Here is a 20336-nt window from a genome sequence, read left to right on the forward strand (position 1 = left end):
CTGGCTGCACTTTAACATCCCTTAACTTTCATTGAACTGAATGTTGTTTGTGGCAGAGTGAAGCTTTGCCACAAATGGTGGGGCATCAGGCAGGAAGTGCAGTGGGGAGAAAGATGTGTTATACCTTGTGGAATGCTCTCCCCAGGAAAGCTCACCTGTCCCCATCATTACATATATTTAGGTGCCAGGCAAAAATACTCCTTTTAACCAAGCCTTCTGTTATAACTATCCAGGGTGTTTTTTCATGGGTGGGCTGTTTTAATCTAGTAGGAACATTTATTTTTATTTTTTGCTGGTTTTAATGTATGCATGTGTTTGTTTGTTTTCCTTCAAATGTTGTAAGTCCCTTTGAGTTGCCATGGCAGAAAAGCCTAATCAATTGAACAAATAATTATTAGTAGGAATGAATTGCTTTCCACACAAGCATCTCAAGGCGATGTACAGTAAAAATAGCAAAAGAAGAAGTTAAAAACATAAAAAGGTGTGTATACACACACACACACACACACACACACACACACACACACACACAAAATTGACATCCATTGCAGAGACCCATTCATCCAGCTGGAAATGCATTTGCTTGCAGGCCAGAGCCTGGTTGTAGTAGCAGAAGGGAAGATTGTTGGTTGTTTTTCTGTGTGTGAGAAAGAGAGAGAGTTTTAAAAAATAATTTAAAAAATATCCACTTGATATTCTCTTACTGCTCTCCCATAAGCCTCCCCATTTATTCAGCCCCTGATAAAAAGCTATTGCCAGCTCCTCTCCCTTTCTCAGCCACAGAAAGAGAGAAAGAGTGGAACGGACAATCAAATGTCCTGCCAAGCAGCTATTGCCTTTCTTCAGGAGAACTCATTTGACCCTGGAACTGGAGCTGGAAAAGAGGGAGTGAGAGGAGGAACCTGGAGGACACTCTGTTTGTGGAAGAGAGTGTGTATATGTTCTCTGGGTTCAGCTCTGGGACTGAAAATAAGATTGCTGGACAGAGCCCCACAAGTATAACCTTGTGTGGGAAGAGGAGCCTGCCCAAAGGGGATGGAGGAAGACGGTTGTGGAAAATGATGCACTTTGCAGGACAATTGTTAGAAAGAGGATGGGAAGGAAATCTGGTAAAACCCAATTTTACAGGGCAAAAGCATTGAGGTTGGTGCTGTTCAAGGTCTGTGCAGATTGGCTGGGAATGCAAACAGCTGCAAACACAGAGTAAAGTCCCGTGTGGGCAAGCACACAGTGCCGGATTTACGTATAAGCTAAACAAGCTATAGCTTAGGGCCCCACTCTCTTGGAAGCCCCTCAAAAAATTAAAGGGGAGAAAAACTGGATGTACATTTCCGAAATATAAGATAAAAAAGAAATAAAATAAAAGCTACATACAGCAGCAGTGTGGGCTTCTATGATGTAAGTCATGGGCCCACCTGCTAGCCTGCTCCCAAAAATGTCACTGGTTTGCTCATTTCTATATATAGGGTGCCTACATTCTGCATGGACTGGTTATTTTGTTATGTGCAAATGGCTTTAGATACCTATTAGGTCCATAAATAACCATATAGCATATTCAAAACAAAAAATTCCTTCCAGTAGCACCTTAAAGACCAACTAAGTTAGTTCTTGGTATGAGCTTTCGTGTGCATGCACACTTCTTCAGATACACTGAAACAGAAGTTACCAGACCCTTCTATATAGTGAGAAGGTGGGGAGGGGTATTACTCAGAAGGGTGGTAGGTTTGGCCTGTTTGTCCAATATAGAGAGCTGAAGGACACTGTTGGCATTTGATGGCATACACAATGTTAGACGATGAGCAATTAAATAGTCCCGAGATGGTATGTGTGATGTTGTTGGGGCCAGTAATGGTGTTGTCCGGGTGTATGTGGCAGCAAAGTTGGCATCTGGGTTTATTGCAGGCTCTGGTGCCAGTGTCCGATCCCAAACCTTACGCCAAAGAATAAACGGACATAAATCTGACATCAGGAATCACAAGACAGAGAAACCAGTAGGAGAACACTTCAATCTCCCAGGACATTCTATACAAGATCTCAAAGTAGCTGTTTTACTACAAAGGAATTTCAGAAATAGACTAGAAAGAGAAGCTGCTGAATTGCAACTTATCACCAAACTTAAAACCATGGAGAGACCTGGTCTGAACAAAGACCTTGGATTCTTATCTCATTATACATGACAAAGCCATTTTTCACCTTCTCACCCCTTGCTTTTTCCTGTAAGACCTATTGCAGTCGTTAAGAGTCGTCAACAGGCTCATCACAGCTATCTGCCAATCACCCATTCCTACCACCCTTCTGAGTAATACCCCTCCCCACCTTCTCACTATATAGAAGGGTCTGGTAACTTCTGTTTCAGTGTATCTGAAGATGTGTGCATGCACACGAAAGCTCATACCAAGAACTAACTTAGTTGGTCTTTAAGGTGCTACTGGAAGGATTTTTTTTGTTTTGACTATGGCAGACCAACACGGCTACCTATCTGTAACTGCATACAGCATATATTGGTGCTGTGGGTTAAACCACAGAGCCTAGGACTTGCCAATCAGAAGGTCGGCAGTTCGAATCCCCACGACAGGGTGAGCTCCCGTTGCTCGGTCCCTGCTCCTGCCAACCTAGCAGTTTGAAAGCAAGTCAAAGTGCAAGTAGATAAATAGGTACCACTCCAGCAGGAAGGTAAACGGCGTTTCTGTGCGCTGCTCTGGTTTGCCAGAAGCGGCTTAGTCATGCTGGCCACATGACCCGGAAGCTGTACGCCGGCTCCCTCGGCCAGTAAAGCGAGATGAGCGCCGCAACCCCAGAGTCGGCCACAACTGGACCTAATGGTCAGGGGTCCCTTTACCTATATATTCAACACACACAAAAACAGCAGCAATTTGTTGTTGACAAAGGATAGCTGGACATATAAAGGGCCCAATTACCTTCAGTAGCTGAGGGCCTCATCAAACCTAATCCGGCCCTGGCAAGCACACATGCAGCAATTTGAACACAAGAGAGAAAAGGAAGCACACCACGTTCCAGGGATGAGAAGAGCTCTGACAATGCAGGATGGATGGATTTGGGAGTCTGTCGGCCAGGTGTGAGCACAGGATGTTGGGTTTTAAACATTGATTCGGACATAGCTCCTAAACCTTTGACTGCAGGCTTGTAGTCCAACACTACAGTTTTAACAACTTTTAAAACAAAGTTATTTAGAATGGAATTGGGCCATTTCCCCCTCTCACTGATCCTAATAACTCAGAGAAAACTGAAGAGTAAAACCCATTTATTTTCTATTACTAGTATTATTGCAGATGAAAAATGTCTTTATGTCCCATTAGTTCCTAGAAACAAATACTTACACACACATATAAAATAAAATTTGCAAGTTTGCATTTTGGATGATTTGATGTTCCTTCTCTTAAACTGTTTATTAGAAAAGAATATTCTTCTTCTTTTGCCTCATTATGGATATACTTTGACCTTCATATATATATATAAAAACTTGTGAAGCAGTTATTTACCACAACATTCAGCACAGCTCCTAGCAATCATTGGAATAAAATACAAAATATTAAAATACAGTAATGCATCAAACATTAAAAGCTTCCCTAAACAGGGCTGCCTTCAGATGTCTTCTAAAAGTCTGGTAGTTGTTGTTCTCTTTGACATTTGGTGGGAGAGCATTCCACAGAGCAGGTGCCACTACCGAGAAGGCCCTCTGCCTGGTACACATGCCAAGGGTCCCAGGCTTGCTACGGAAGCACAGCTGGGCCCAAAACTGGGTTAAGGTGTGGGTGTTCTGCTTAGAAGTTACATGAAACCATGGTTGCAGCTGGCAAGATAAAGGAGCAAAGAACTTCTCCTAGAAGGGAGAGCAGCACATCTCACAACCGTCTCCAGTTCTGTTAACCATTCAAGGGTAAGAAATTGGTGGTGTTGTAACCCGAAAGCAGCAAATGGATTTATCTTAACTTCTCTTTCTCTCTTTCCCCCCCAAGGATCAATATCAGTTCTGCTATCGAGCCGCACTAGAATACCTGGGCAGCTTTGATCACTATGCAACGTAAAACAAAATCCCTGACCATCCTGGATTTTTAACTGCAGGCCCTTTAAGATCCAGAGAGCCTCTTCTGAGCCATACCGTGTGCTTGAGAAGTACTTCTTAACTCCTAACTAAAGACCAATTAGTGGGGAAATATTAAAAGGAAAACAAACAAAAAAACGAAAAACTGTTCCAGGTGGACCAACAATTCACAGTTCAATAAACCTTACCAGAAACCTAATAAAAGAATCCAGACTGGTTGAGGCATCTGAAGGATTTCATTTTACAGATACCTCAAGGATTCAGCTTTGGTTGAAGTTAAAGGGAAGAGCAAATTCTGCAAAGAACCATCATCTTGTTCAGGATTGCATGATAGTTAACAACGTGGAACTTGGGAGTCCTGCAATTCGGTGCGAGATGTTTGTCCAAGGGCCAGTACCTGGCTGCTCTGAGAAAAGACGAACTCTTTGCTTCAGCATCTCCCCTTCCTACCATATTGCTCATAAATAACACTTTGGGGGGGGTGGGAGGGGAAAGGGCGAATGTTTAAAAAGAAAATCCTTGATTTAGTTTTTTAGTATTGTAAAGATACTGCTGACCTGTGCTTCATTTTTAACTGTGTAAACTTTTTTCCTTTTTTTATTTTAAACAAAAAGTTTATCATTCAATGAAGTGAATTTGGAGGGGGAAAAGTTGCATAACTGTTCATTATTATTTTTTGTTTGTTTCAGAATTGTAGATTTTTTTATGCTGTAGAACTGTTACCTGTAATATCTCGCTGTAGAAATGTTAAATAATTTGAAAATTTGCACATTTTTGTGCAACCCTATATTTATCTCCAGGACCACATTCTCATTTAGATAATTGCTTTTACATTTTGATTTTTTATTATTATTATTATTATTAAAAAAAATATGAAATATAAATCAGTTAATATACATATGGAAGGTTTTGTTTTTTGTTTCTTTTGGAATCAACAGGGAAGCGCAAAGTATAAAGCTGCTATTAACACACACACACCTTTCTCTTTATATCTATAAATATATGTATATCTCTATTATTGTCTCTCTATCAATCTACAATTATGCACGTAGATAGATAGACAGAAATGCATATATCGCATATCAGTTCTTCCATTACTTGGATTTATTGAAGCAGTGGAGGCGGAGGGGAGAATCCAAAATGCTACATTCAGTTCATACAATATTTCTGAACATGTCTGCATCTCATTGTTTTGCTTTGAGGGCTTTTGTTTCGTTGTCTGTTTTCCAGGGGAAATGAGGAATGCACATCAGTGATACTTGAAACTCAGTCCTACCCCCCCCCAAAAAAAAAGAAAAGAAAGAAAAAGAAAAGGATGGAAATCATATGTACACGCATCTCACACATACAAAAACACCTTAGTGTAACACCTTAGTGCAATAAACAAACCATACTAAATATAGGAAGTGTGCATGTGGGAAAGGTCAGTGCATATTCCCTTAGGAGGGGAGAATGTTGTAATATAATAGTTGTCAAGATGTTTTAAAAATGTATTCACTTGTATAATTGTCTATAGTATACGGTAGGACATGTGCATTGACGATGTATAATGGGGCAAAGCCAAACTCATGTTGCTCTGTTGAATCAGAACTCTTTTTGTGGCGTACAGCATTAATGGAAAATGCTGGGGTTTTTTTAATTTTAATTTTTACATTTAGAGTGCCTTATATTTGATGCCTATTTTGATAGCATTTCTTCGAGTTTTGTTCCGTCTGTATTTGCATTAGTTGAACTCACATTTCTCTTGTGTCACCCTTCCCCCAACCCCCGTTCTTCGATTAAAAAGCATTAGCTTTTCAACACATGTACAAAGAGGTCTTTTAAGAATATGCATTCCTGGTGTTAAATATTAATCCATGTTTATCCCAAGCAGTTGGGTAGTCAGGGGCTGTTTATCTGGGTGCGAGTCCTCCCAGTCTGCTTTCGTAACCATTGCATTGGTTATCAGAAGCCAGGAGCACCGTGCTGAAAAGAGAAGGTAGATACCCCTTAATAGACATTGGAGCAGCGATTAGAATGGGTCTTGAGTCATATCCATGCACACGAATTTTCACTGGAGGCCAAAGCATGTTCACTTTACTCAGGCTAAAAGGCCTCCTGAAATAAGCTGGGTCAGGCAAGCGGACAGAGGGCGTAAATGTAAGGAAGATTATATGCGACCCCCTCATTGTGGACGGTACAAAACATTTTGAGGCACTATAATGGAAGCCATTTGCTCTTGCTCTTGCATTGGTCTGGGTTCAGCCTAGCACCATGTTGGAACATAAATATCAAAAGAATTATTTTAAATGTGGTTTTAAAAAAAAAATAGGATCACCAAGGAAGTGATTAGTTGATCTTTCTCTCTCTTTTTCCATGTTTCCCATCGCTACCAGAAATAAATATATTAAAAGACCAAACACTAGAAAGCATTCTATTTGAGCACTTTTATATATAAAAATGCAAAAATGGGGGGGGGGGGGAATTAAACATATATATGTATAATAATAATAATAATAATACAGTAAATAATAAAGTATTATAGAAGGCTACCTCAGAATGAGATTCTCTAACTTACATCAGAATCAGAGAAGAATGTGCACTATATGTTTCCTTTTGTTTTGTTTTTTATTTGTTTTTGTCGAAATAGTATTTTTTAAAGTGCCAGATTATGCAGCAAACTCATGCTTTTAGCCAAAAGTACCCATTTTCAGACACTCACAGTGGGAAAAAATGCTACATTTTAGAAGCATAGAGGAAAGGCATGTCTGCACAGGAACTTTCTGTGTTCTGGGCTTGTAAGCGCAAGATTGGAAGTGCGTGACAAAATGCCAACGGCGACCCCATTTTGCATGGGGTTCAAGTGCGTCCTTGCTCTGTATAGAAATCTGCAGTGGTCACTGCAGAGTGCGCATGGGGGTCATGTGGCTTGTGAGGTCAGGATGTACACGGAAGAGCATAAAAAAAGAAAATCCATGTGCAGACATACAGTAGGCAGGCCAATTGCTCCTGAAAACAATTGGCCTTTTTTCTGCAAAAAACAAAAACAAAAATCATTTGATTTATTCAAGAAAAGCATTGTATGAAATCGCTAGTGAGTGAGGGGTGAACGTTTTCACGTGACAAGAAGAGGAAGAAATAGCCGCACATATTCCCGTCAAAACTGCTATTCAGGAGTTGCTTCTGATGAGGAACTCTCTCCGAATCATTGATGTGCATTCCATTTTCTGTATCTTTGCTGTGCAGTGATCTCTCTCTCTCTCTCTCTCTCTCTCTCTCTCTCTCTCTCTCTCTTTCTCTCTCATTAGTAGGTGTCATTATCTGCCATTTACCAAGCTCAGAATTCGGTTTCATCAGCATAACCAGTACGGTGCTATTATTTACCTATGTATGTGTAGTTATGTATAATTTTGTAATTAGTTAACAATGGAGAAATACGCAAAATATATAAAAAATTATTTGTACAGAACTTTTATTTTAGCTCCTTTTTTAATAAAAAAGAAAGAAAAAAAACCTGGTTTGCATGGTTAGACGTTGGCAAGGATGGCTGGGGGAAGGAAGGGGTTACTCTAGGGAGATTTGCACTTTCTATACCTTTGTACTATGCACTGCCCTATTGATTCTACACCCAATAGTATTATTACTTGAACCCATCTGTAAGGAAAACTGCTTATGAAAATCCACTTGTGTGTATGTAAATAACACAAAACATGTTTAAAGGGGGGGGAGGGCGTTTGCAAGGGCAACAACAAGATGCAAGTTCCCTCCTCCTTATAATTTTATTTTCTCCCCCGCTCCTCTTATGGTTTTGTGATCTCTCTTTTCGTTTTCGTTTTCGAGTGCCCTGATACTCCCAACAGAATATCAGAAGGCTGCAGCTCCCGTCATCCATCTTGTTACGTGGCTTTGCCATTCAAGCTTGGAGTGTCTTTACAAAGATAATACAAGTTGTGTTCTTTGCTCTCGTTTTGGATGCCTAGACTGAAAACAAAAACAAAACAAAAAAATCAAAATAAAAAAAAAATTACCTTGTAAAATGGCTTGTTAAAAAAAAAATACAATTACCTCTAATTAGTAGTACGCGTAAATGTTTTACAGAATGAAAGGCGTGCTTTTTATTTTCTTACTTCGTTACATTGGTGGCGAAAGAAAGTCTGTATGGAAATCAGTTATTTGCTGACACAAGTTCCATTTGTTACAAAAGAATTCTAATAAAAATGTCAGTGTTATGCAGCCCTGGTTGTCTTTTCTTAAGCCTTGCTTTCTGAAATAACAATAAAACATTTCTTTTTAGCCTTTTAAGTCTCTCCTTCTGTCAAATGGGGGGGGGGGGATCCCACACCAGGACCATACTGGTTGGACTAGCAAATCGAGTATGTTTGTGTGTGGAATTGTTTCGAAAATGGAGGTCTGTGCTGGATCTCTTCCCCTTGGTGCCGAATCCTGCATTCAATCTCCAAACAGGGCAGGTAAAGGCTCCTTGCCCAAAAATGAAGATGCAATGACGCGGGATTTATTTTAAGTTACTGGAAAAATTTAGGCCACAACTTTATAGGATACAGAATATGAGTGGTATTGCTTAGGCATTGGAATCATCCAAACTATATCAGATTCCCACCCGCATCACGGGGAATCTGATTAATAATAATAATAATAATAATAATAATAATAATAATAATAATTTATTATTTATACCCCACCCATCTGGCTGGGTCCCCCCAGCCACTCTGGTCGGCTTCCAACAAAACACTAAAATACAATAACCTATTAAACATTAAAAGCTTTCCTAAACAGGGCTGCCTTTAGATGTCTTCTAAAAGTTTGGTAGTTAAATTTCTCTTTGACATCTGCTGGGAGGGCGTTCCACGGGGGGGGGGGACCACCGAGAAGGCCCTCTGCCTGGTTCCCTGTAACTTGGCTTCTCGCAGCGAGGGAACCAGTGTGGGATGTAAACACAGGAGCAGTCAATGACAACATTCCTAGAATGTACATGTTAGAACATGGGGAGGGATGTCAGTCCAGCAAGCAGGTAAACTTCCTGGGACGGACTTCCTCCACATGTGACCAGAGGTGGGTGTGGCCTCACCTGTGCAGGTAAATGATAAAAGCACAGGGCAGGCAGCTATCTCTCTCTCTCTGCCACCTTCCTTCAATGAGGAAACATCTAAGCATGTTCTCTTGGCTCCCAGCCAAGAGAGGAGATAAGGACTATCTTGCTATAAGATAGATTCTAAGTTTATGTAACCTTTTTAAGCTGTCTGCCTTCTGGGATCATATTGTGATCAGAACGTGAGTAAACTCTTTTATACTTTTATAAAGACTGTGTCGTGTCTTGTATTTTAAGAGGGAACAAAGGGGAAATTACCAGAGTACTTATTATAGAGGTTCTAGCGAACCTGTGCAGACGTTACCGTTGCGAACTAAAAGGGGAATGTCATAAACTCTGCTGATATTTTGGGAACTTGTTAGCACAAGTTGGATTAGGATATAATCTCACAATATATCCTCTCCTGCACCCCTGAACATTCCCACAACCAGAAGGCCCTTGGCGCTGGACCTCAGTGTTCGGGCAGAACGATGGAGGTGGAGACGCTCCTTCAGGTATACTGGACCGAGGCCGTTTAGGGCTTTAAAGGTCAGCATCAACACACTGAATTGTGCTCAGAAACGTACTGGGAGCCAGTGGAGGTCATTCAAGACCTGTGTTATATGGTCTCGGCGGTCACTCCCAGTCACCAATCTAGCTGCCGCATTCTGGATTAGTTGTACTTTCCGGGTCACCTTCAAAGGTAGCCCCACATAGAGCGCATTGCAGTAGTCCAAGCAAGAGATAACCAGAGCATGCACCACTCTGCCGAGACAGTCCGTGGGCAGGTAGGGTCTCAGCCTGCGTAGCAGATGGAGCTGATAAACACGTGCCCTGGACACAGGATGGACCTGTGCCTCCATGGACAGCTGCGAGTCCAGATTGACTCCCAGGCTGTGCACCTGGTCCTTCAGGGGCACAGTTACCCCATTCAGGACCAGAGAGTCTTCCACACCTGCCCGCCTCCTGTCCCACAAAAACAGTACTTCTGTCTTGTCAGGATTCAACCTCAATCAGTTAGCCACCATCCATCCTCCAACAGCCTCCAGACACTCACACAAAAGGTTGATAAAAGCGTGAAACACTGCCAGAGGGAGCCCTGCCGATGCGAACTGACTCGAGTTCTCCCCCGGTGCCCCTGTGGGGTCCTGGTATGGCCCTAGCCCCTACCATGGGGTTTTGGACAAGACCCAGGCCCTCCCCAGATTTCTTTAATGGAATACCCTTGAGCTTGGAGGGGCGGGTGAGGGCCATACCTCCCCTCCCCACACATTGCTGATCCAATGCCCGACCGCCAAACCTTACAAAGTAGTGACGATTGCTACGGCAGCAGGCGAAAATAAGGGACCAGCAGCCTTGAAAATAAGGGACCAGCAACCAAAATAAAGGACCTGCAGCCTCACCTGTTCAAGGCACTCCAGTCTTCCTGTCCTCCTGCAGTCTAGTCAAACTCATGCTGGTAGCTTCAAGAACACTGTCCAACCAACTTTGTAACCAGAGGTTCAACTGAATAGAACCTGAATCACATGCACCACAAGGCCTATGCAGCCTCAACTTAAGATGGCTTCCTGGCCTGGCTTTGCACTGAAAAGTTTGCAGCAGCACGTGCAACAAAATGGCGTCCAGCATTCAAAAAAACCCTCAGCTTGCATTAACTAGCCACACACAAGGCATGCAAGCTCCACCCCCCAATCGTTCTTAGACTTCTTATTAGGTGAGCAACACAGCCAAGCAACACAGTTGGAGCCTCCCTCCTCCCTGGCCAGCAGGGAGGGAGGGAGAGGAGCTGCTTCCTTTGAAATTTAAGGGACATTTAAGGGACATCCATCAATAAGGGACACCAGCGGGACATGGCGCTGGAATAAGGGACTGTCCCTTCAAATAAGGGACACATGACAGCTATGGATGTATTGATAATTTGTGTTTTATGAGGATCATATGAGGATTATTATTAATGTATCTTTATTTTTCTCTGTAGTTTTTTCTGTTTGATATATATCAGATATGTACAACCAGTCAGATCGACAGGTAGATTCCCGGATGATCCTGGTCGATCGTGAGATTCTTATCGATCGCGGGATTAAAGAAATGGGTTAATGAATGTGTCCCTTCCCCCTCGCTCTGTTCCTCTCACCACAATTAAAGACCAATGGGAGCACGGCATAGGATACGAAATAAACTCCACAGCTGCTATCTCTTGCAGGAAATTCAGGAGAAAAAACTGCCTGCTTCTCAAGTATCAAAAACATAGGAAGGGAGAATGCAAATGTGCTGCATTGTTCTGTCCTGAGCGAATAAACATTGTGGTGTTTGTTCTGTCTTGAGTGGATAAACATTGTGCTGTTTACTTCACAGCTGTACCAAATAGCTGAGTTAACTTTTCATACAAAATTAAGGGTTGGACACCAAACTCAACAGGGCACTTGTATCATCATCATCAACAACAACAACAACTATCGCCAACTACTCAGAAACCAGGGGTGCTGATTGCCATTCACCTGGTACAGATATCCCACACTTTTCGGGTATTGCAACACTCCTTTTGTTCACGCAGGATGGTTGGTAAAAATGCATGAAAATGATTCCTAGTGCACTAAACATTCTGACTATGTTTCGTCATTAAGAGTGCTGGAATTTTATTTTGGTATGCTAAGTTCATTGATCTTGAGTAATAATGTGGTTTTCTAAAAATGAAAAAAGTTTCAAACATTGTCTATTAAGATCCCACTCAAGCCTGCATTCCCCTGCCCAGCAAATGCTAAACTGTGCCTCCCATCTCTCTCGCAATGGCCAATGCTAGCAATTGACAGAAGCACACTCAATGTCTAATAGCAATGACTGAAGATGCGAGATCAGATCTCTGCTGTCTGGCTTTCACGGATGAGACCAATAACACCCTGCAAATGGGGTAGTGTAATGAACAGTGATCGTTTTTCACCAGGCCTGTAAACAGGATGCTTTTAAAACTCTCTGTGCTGCCCGCTTGAATGTATGCAACTGGCCTGTGTCAGCAGAATATAATTTTAAAAACCCTTCCATTATTACAGTCATACCTCATGTTACATTTGCGTCATGTTACGTTCTTTCAGGTTACATCCCAGGGTGACCCGGAAGTACCGGAAAGGGTTACTTCCGGGTTTTTCTGCTTACGCATGCACAGAAGTGCTCAATCAAGCTTCGCACATGCACACAAGCACCAAATCGCGCCGCGCACCTGCGCAGATACGGCGTTTCAGGTTGTGCTCTTTTCATGTTGCGAATGGGCCTCCAGAATGGATCCCGTTCGTAACCAGAGGTACCACTGTACAGTGATACCTCAGGTTAAGTACTTAATTCGTTCCGGAGGTCCGTTCTGAACCTGAAACTGTTCTTAACCTGAAGCACCACTTTAGCTAATGGGGCCTCCTGCTGCCGCCGCGCCGCTGGAACACAATTTCTGTTCTAATCCTGAAGCAAAGTTCTTAACCTGAAGCACTATTTCTGGGTTAGCGGAGTCTGTAACCTGAAGCGTATGTAACCTGAAGCATATGTAACCTGAGGTACCACTGTATAGCAGAAACAAGCAAACAGGGTCCCTCGCCAGTAGCAACAGCGCAGAATACATTCAACTATGTCAGTGAATCTGGAAGGTAGTTTTAGGTTAGTTTGCATCTGCTACCATTTCCCCAAACCATCAAGACTTACTATAAAAAAGATCTCTGTAGGAATAATAAGTGCAAAGTGCTTTACCAGCTTTATATCTCATGAAAGCTCACAACCAATAGGTATGGTGGGCATCTTTGGCGCCATATTACAGATGGAGAATGGGTAGAGCAATACTATGGAGGGTGATGGAATCATGGAATTGTAAAGATAGAAGGGAAACCCCACCCCCCTGCAAAGCAGGAAGATTCCCTGGAAGTTGCCCCACATCCCAAGCCCTGCAATCACTGTAGGGTTGCAATGTTTTGAAGAGCGAAAAAGAGGAGACGTTTGCTGGCTTCATTCGCTATGATGACTCTACCCATTGTCAAGGCTTCAGGGAATCCTATCCTTCCCACTGTGGGATGCCAAGAAGCAGATAAACCAGAAGAGTTCTTACCAAGTAGTTTATTCAATATTGAGAGAGAGAGAGAGAGAGAGAGAGAGAGAGAGAGAGAGAGAGAGAAAGGAATGTGGTCTCTCTTAGAGAATGGCTTTGCTCCAAGTAAAATCCCACCCTCTCAGTCCCTCCTATTGTATGTCACCCCTGCGCTGACAGATCTGTGCTTTCTGCCTCTGAGCTTTCTGTTCTACTACTCTCAAGGCACGCCTTGTTCTGGGAGAGGGGGTTAAGAAGGCTTTCAAGAGACACTGTTACCTGTCTATCCCCTGGTGCCTCCTCCTCCTCCTCCTCCCCTTCTTCTTCCTGCTGCTCTCCCAATATTTCCCAGCTTCTCCTCTCTGCAGCCTCCGAACTATGACCTTCTGCAAACCACTGTTCTAAATCTATACTTTCCTCCTCTTCTCAGGAAGGGGCAGGAAGAGGGGAGGGTGGTTCCCACCATTCCTCCTCAGTCCAGCCCCTGACACCCATGGAAAAGAGGGTGTGTCCTGGAAAAAGAGGACATATGGCAACCAGTGGCCCCTAGTACAGGTTCAGGCCACAGACAGAAAGATAGATCATCAGAGAATACTGGCTTTTACAGTTCAATCTGAAGAGTACTGTATATAGTGATATATAAATACACAAATTTCAACCTCATTTCCATTATCTACTTTGTGCTAACTTTTACCATGCCCCAGGTAAAGCCCCATGACTTAATCATTCCTGACAAATCATTTCCTCATCATGGAAGGCACGCGTTGCGGTGAGATCACCAAGACTGACCTCACCATTTGTGTGGGTGGGATCGTGTGGATAGCCACAACAACTCAATTGGGTCCCTCGGTTGCTGGGGCAATTCTGGCCAATGGGGTTGAGAGAATTTGCAGCCGGGGGACCTATTTATGCCGCTGCACATTGCGTCAAGCTTCCTCTTAGCGTCTCGTGCATCGGATGACCCGCCCACCCTCCGTATATTTAGGGTCTTGCTATGACCTTGCTATGCTGTTGTGGGTCGTCTTGTTTTTGGGACAGGGGCCCGGTAGGAGTTTTCCCATTTGGCTGATTGGCTGGGGACACTTGGGTTTCGCCTGCCGCGTAGCAAATCATCACAACTTTGTAAGGTGTGGCGGTTAGGCATTGGTTCAAGGAGTGGTGGAGGGGAGGTTGTCACACCTGCCCCTCCCAATGTGCGATAGGGTATTCCATTAAAGGAATCCAGGGGCTCGTCATGCTTTTGTCCAATCCCCTTCCGGGGATTAGGACCATGCCAGAGCACCTGGGAGCATTTGGGGTGAGGTTGCATCTGTGGTCAGACCAATGTTTCCCCCAGTATGTTTACCCTTACTGACTTCTGCTGGAGTCCAGTTGTCAGTGCTGCCCTGCTGGAGGTGTAAACAAACAAACCCCTGTGTTGCAAAATATGAGTCAGCCATACCAAAAGCAACACGATGGCCAGAAACAATTCCAATGTGAAAAACTTTATGGAATAATGCAAAACATCAAAACTAACAAACTGAAGTCTCTGAAAGTCCTTAAATGAATCATGGTGCCAGACTTTACCCAGTGGAGAACAAGCTGTGAAGCTTTGTATAACCAGCGAATGTTCAATTCTGATATCCAACTCTGAACTCTGCTGAACAGTGTTTCCGGATAACAACTACTGTTTCGCTGAATTCTTCATCAGCCAATTAGTTCAACACTCGTAAGTAGAAATATATGTAATTTCTTCATTAACTGAAAATAAAATATTCAAACAATGACCTGCACATGCACAACAACAACTTCAAATAGAGTAGAAATTATAAACTGTAACATAAAAAAGTTACAGTTACAGATAGGTAGCCGTGTTGGTCTGCCATAGTCAAAACAAAAATAATTCCTTCCAGTAGCACCTTAAAGACCAACTAAGTTAGTTCTTGGTATGAGCTTTCGTGTGCATGCACACTTCTTCAGTGTGCATGCACACGAAAGCTCATACCAAGAACTAACTTAGTTGGTCTTTAAGGTGCTACTGGAAGGAATTATTTTTGTTATAAAAAAGTTACATACCCAATGCCTAGTCGAACCAATGCCTAAGCAAACCACGCACATTCTGTAATCAATAAAGTTGTGGCCAAAATTATGCCAATAACCTTGAACTAATACTGGTGTCAACTGTGTCTTTGTTGGGAGGTCTTGGGGGTCTTCACATGCAATTACTGGTATATCTCAAGACCTACCAATTGCTTTAAATGAAAAAATAAATTACCCAATCTTAGCATTGTCTCCATCATTCACTGGGTTATATTGGCATGACAATCTCTTCTATGAGAGAAAAAAATTGAGTACAGCTTTGGGAGACCCCATGGCAATATAGGCAAACTTATTTTCTGTCCTTCCACTGGGCCCCTTTGCTAGGGACTCCAAGGAGGAGGAGACAATACTTCTCAGTGTACAGAGAAGTAATGACGTGTCCCACCCTGGGATCCTGCTGGTAACATTTTTCATTCTCTCGTTCACAGTTCCTGCTTGCCTGTCACAATGATGACCAACTTGTAAATATTCAGTAAAGAGAACTAAAGACTCCCAACCCCCAAACACAACCTATTTATTTTGTTTTAATGTTATTATTTTAATTCTTATGTCAAAAATCTGCTTTTTCAATAATGCATTTATGAATTTGTTGCCAAGCTGCTCTCTCGATATGGAGATGAGTTGTGTTTTTTTGCGACTCTCCCTCCTCTTCCCCTGGTGCCTTTCTTTCTTTTGTGATCTAGGGGCTTGACGAGTGGATGGGAAATTGATATTTTATCTCTGAAGCTCTTTGGCAACTGTCTGGCTCTCTGCCTGTATTGCTAAGAGGGAAAATTGATTGTAATTTCCTTAGAGAGAGAGAGAGGTGCGTGTGTTTTGCTTTGTTAGAAGGGCCCATAGGTTTTTTTTATGCACCGGAGATGAATCCATGCCAGAGGCCAAAATCAACCCTAATGCAAGCTGAAGTCTTACACTGGCTAATTAAAGTATCTGCGTGGTTCTCTCTCGCCATGGAATGTTTCTGACAAACAAGGATCGAGAAGAATCTGGTAGGTGTGGTATTTGTAGGCCTTGGCTAATTTATTGCTTAGCAGGCCTGCCGCACTCATTCTTTTTAGGAGCTTTCAATCGTCTCCCAACAGCTGCCTTTGCCAGATGACAAAAGGGGAATCAAACTACGGGGAGCTCATTTGTGCAAGTGCAGAGAAATAGTGCCTTGCACATGCCTGGTGTGTTTGTGCTCCTTTATTCAGTATAACTCCCAGTCTGTTTATATCTGATCTGTTAATACCAGGGTCCAGCAAACTTTTTCAGAAGGTAGCCGGTCCCCTGTCCCTCAGACCTTGTGGGGGGTCGGACTATATTTTGGGGGGAAATATGAACGAATTCCTATCCCCCACAAATAACCCAGAGATGCATTTTAAATAAAAGGACACATTCTACTCATGTAAAAACACGCTGATTCCCGGACCATCCGGGGTCTTAGTTTGCCTACCCATGGTTAAGACCATAAGAGGGCTTTCTCAGTAGTGTCACCCTCCCATCAGATGTCAAGGAGAGAAATAACTATACAACTTTTAGAAGACACCTGAACATAGCTGTCAACTTTCAGATTTGAAAATAAGGGATTAGCAGCCTCATCTATCCCAGGGACAGTGGGAAACGGCACTGGAATAAGGGAATTTCCCACAAAAAAAGGGAAGGTTGACAGCTATGCACCTAAAGGCAGCCCTATATAGGGAAGTTTTCGATGTTTGATGTTTTATTATGCTTTCATATTCATTGGAAGCCGCCCAGAGTGGTTGGGGCAACCCAGTCAGATGGGTGGGGTATCATCATCATCATCATTATTAGCCAATGGCCCATCTAGTCCAGCATCCTCTTCTCACAGTGGCCAACCGATGCTTCTTGTCTCCTGTAGTTTCCAGCAACTGGTATTCAGAAGCATTCCGGCCTCCAGCTGTGGAGGCAGCGCATAGCCGTCATGGCTACTTGCCATTGATAGTCTTCTCCTCTATGGTACTCCTCTTGAAGACCCCTTTAATCCTGTTCCCACTGTGTGTATATGCTGCTACACACCACCCCTATTTCCAAATGGTGTGAGGGGTACCAGGCATGCTTACCGGGGTCTGTGTTTCCTTTTGGTCAACGTGGCACAGCAGAGACGGTGGCATCTTATGGCTTATTTACAAAACATATGCAGGACACCACATTGGGGAAGGCTGGTATATGCTCTCAGGATCATATACCCATAGGTCTCACAGGATAAAACCACGATATAAAAACACAGAATACATAATCAAAATAAAAACCATAACAACCCAAGAACCACCACCCCTCTTCTCTTTTGCATCTTTCAAGTCAGGGATATAGAGTCTCTCGACAGCAGCGGAGCAAGCTGATCGGGCGCCTGGGGCGGCGCGTGTGGCCTGTGCCCAGGAGCGGGGCCAGGACGCTCCACTGGGCCTCCAAGGGGTCTGCCTGTCTCCTCCCACTCAGCCGCCCTGTAGGAATAACGGAGACGACAGGAGGTTGGATGCAGGTGAGCTGTGCAGAAGCACGCTGGCAAGCACGCTCCAAGCAAGCTGTTGGCTAGCTCTGCCGAGGCTCCTTTTATTAGCAGAATTGAACAATTGGAAACAGTAGTGAAACCACCCTGAAATTAACGTATTTCCATCTAAGCACATTTCCAGCATTAGCAAATACACGTGGCAGCAGGTGTTTACCTCAGATGTTCCTCTCAATACTTGATTACGTCTGCATCCCCGGTCATGCTCCAACCAAGCGATATGTCTAACAAATTGTGGGAGGACAAAAGGTCAGGGGGAAAACCTTGTTTTCTAGCCAAGAACGCAAAAGGTCAGGGAAAGCAGGTGCAACGCTCCTTGACATACTGTTGCATGTCTGGTGCAAGGTTTGCCTCCACACCGCCTGTCAGGGGTTCAGAAGGAGAGACACAGGAGGGGGAGCAAATGGAGAGTGAGGAGGAGGAGTACGAGGGGGGCGCAGGCAGTGACAGTGGCCAGAGTTATTCCACAAGCCTCTCTAGCGAATCGGAGGACTCACAGAAGGGAGCGCCGGTGGCCAGAGCGAAGGGGGGTCCAGGGGGGAAGCCCCAGGAGGAAGGGGCCAGCGGGGAGTCCCTGAGCAGCAGCTGGAGATCAGGACCAGCGTCTCCACCAGAGCGCAGTGGGGAGGGGGAGTCCCAGGAGTCGGGACCAGTGTCCTCACCACCAGAGGGAGGAGAGGAGTCAGGTTTGGCAACACCCACATCAGGAAGCGGGGAAACGGTCAGAAGGAAAGTCACCGGCTGGGCGCGCGCGCCAAGTTCAAATGTACAGGAGCGCGGCACAGCAGGGAGCCCAGGAAGGGAGCCAGGTCCTAAAGCCTGCCGGAGGGAGGGGCAAGACTCAGGAGGCTCAGCGTCAGAGGAGTCCAGGAAGGAGGGAACCCCAGAGGGCAGAAGGACCCAGCGCAGGAAAGAGCAGCGCAAGAGGTGGAGCCGGGCTAGAATCTTAAACTGGTGTGGGTGGAGCAGTGAGTCAGAGGGGACTTAGCCGGTCTAGCGTCAAGACGTGGGTCTGCGCGCCCAGAGCTTGGAAATGGAAACTAAACCTTAATAAAGACTTTTGTATATAACATCCACTGGGCGTTGGTCCTCTGTGAGCTGGGACCTAGCGGCAGTCCTGACAGTAAGTCCCCTCTCCACTATTTTCCACCAATTTTAAAACCTCGTGGAGTGTGGGAAAGCAGCGAGGGGTGAAGATTGGTGCTTCGCGAGCTCACGAAAACCAGGGAAATGACTACCGAAGAGAAGATAGCGAGTCTGCAAAACGCAGTGACACAGCTGAACGCAGAAATTTTGGCGTCCAGAAAGAAGGAACAGGAAGCAGCTGCTGCCTGCCAGGATCTGCGAACCAGGTTAGAAGTGCTAACTACACAGAGGCTACCGGCCACCAGACCAGAAGGGATTGGGCTGGGGAACAGAGGAGGGAGCCTTGTGTCTCACTTCAATGGGGACCTGCAGGAGTATCCTAACTTCAGAGCAGATGTACTATATGCACTGCAGCTGCTTGACAAGGACTTTAAAAATGAGGAAGAAAGAGTGGGATTTATTGTTTCGCATTTACGGGGAGAGGCGAAAACGTGGCTGCGCAATCTCTGGAGAGATAAGGATCCAGCCCTCCAAGATGCGGGTGCCTTCCTTAAAGTGATGGATGCGTGTTTTTTGTCTGAGATTGATGTGGATATCGCTAGGAAACAGATTCACGGACTAAGACAAGGTAGAGCCACTGTAAGGCAATATCATTCACGTTTTTTCGCATTGGTGAACGCATTGGGGTGGGAGAGAGAATCACCTGCCGTCAGAGATCTGTTCTGGGAGGGGCTGAACGGAGCTGTGAAAGACGAAATTGCAAGGGGGGAGAGACCCCAAACCACCAAGGACATTGTGGAGAGGGCACTCACCATTGGGGTTAGGCTGGAAGGACGCTTTTGGGACAAAGAGGAAGTGCATTGGGGCCGCACGCCATTGAAAGCACCACCCCCCTTTCCCAAGGAAGCGGCGCGCGCTCGATCCATGCCTCCGCTGGGAGGGGGAGAGGAGCCGATGGAGATAGGTGGTGCTAAGGCTCAGTCCACAGCCGGAGCCCTAACGCCGGGAGCAGTCAAAATGAAGCCTCCTAGAGGGACCAGGAAGTGCTACATCTGCGACAGTGCTCAGCACATGGCGAAAGAGTGTCCCCAGCGGTTTCACAAGCACACTGCAGCCGCAGCGACAGTAACAGAAGCAGTTCAGCAGAGTGAATCACAGCAGGAAAACTCCACTGTCTGGCTGGAAATGGAGTCACTGGGGGCCAGCCAGACAAGTCAGTGAAGCAATCCCCAGTAATGTTACAGCCCACAGACCCCCTCCCACCCAAACCAGTAGTGCAGCTCACCGCATTCCTTCAACTTCCCAATGGGCTCACTGTGGAAATCCCCATTACGATTGACTCTGGGAGCAATGCAGATTTTATAGGCATGGACTTCATCCAGCAACATGGCATAGTCCTTCTGCCAGCGACGGTACCTCTGAACGTCGTCACGGTGAACGGCAGGGAGCTACTGGGAGGGCAAGTGCTGCAGCA

The 20336-nt window shown here is 44.5% G+C and overlaps 1 protein-coding gene across 43 annotated transcripts in view; it reads left to right on the plus strand.

Annotated features, from left to right (window-relative positions):
- PTPRD (protein tyrosine phosphatase receptor type D) overlaps positions 1 to 8275 on the plus strand; it is a 1161589-nt gene extending 1153314 nt beyond the window's left edge. For all 43 annotated transcript variants that reach the window (XM_083718180.1, XM_083718169.1, XM_083718207.1 and 40 more), the window contains one exon: positions 3978 to 8275. In XM_083718180.1, coding sequence (XP_083574306.1) covers positions 3978 to 4046 — 69 coding nt within the window. In that variant the 3' untranslated portion in view covers positions 4047 to 8275. The remainder of the gene's footprint in view (positions 1 to 3977) is intronic.
- The last annotated feature ends 12061 nt before the right edge of the window (positions 8276 to 20336 follow it).

This window comes from Podarcis gaigeae (assembly GCF_964106915.1).
Source record: "Podarcis gaigeae genome assembly, chromosome: 17".
NCBI lineage: Eukaryota > Metazoa > Chordata > Lepidosauria > Squamata > Lacertidae > Podarcis > Podarcis gaigeae.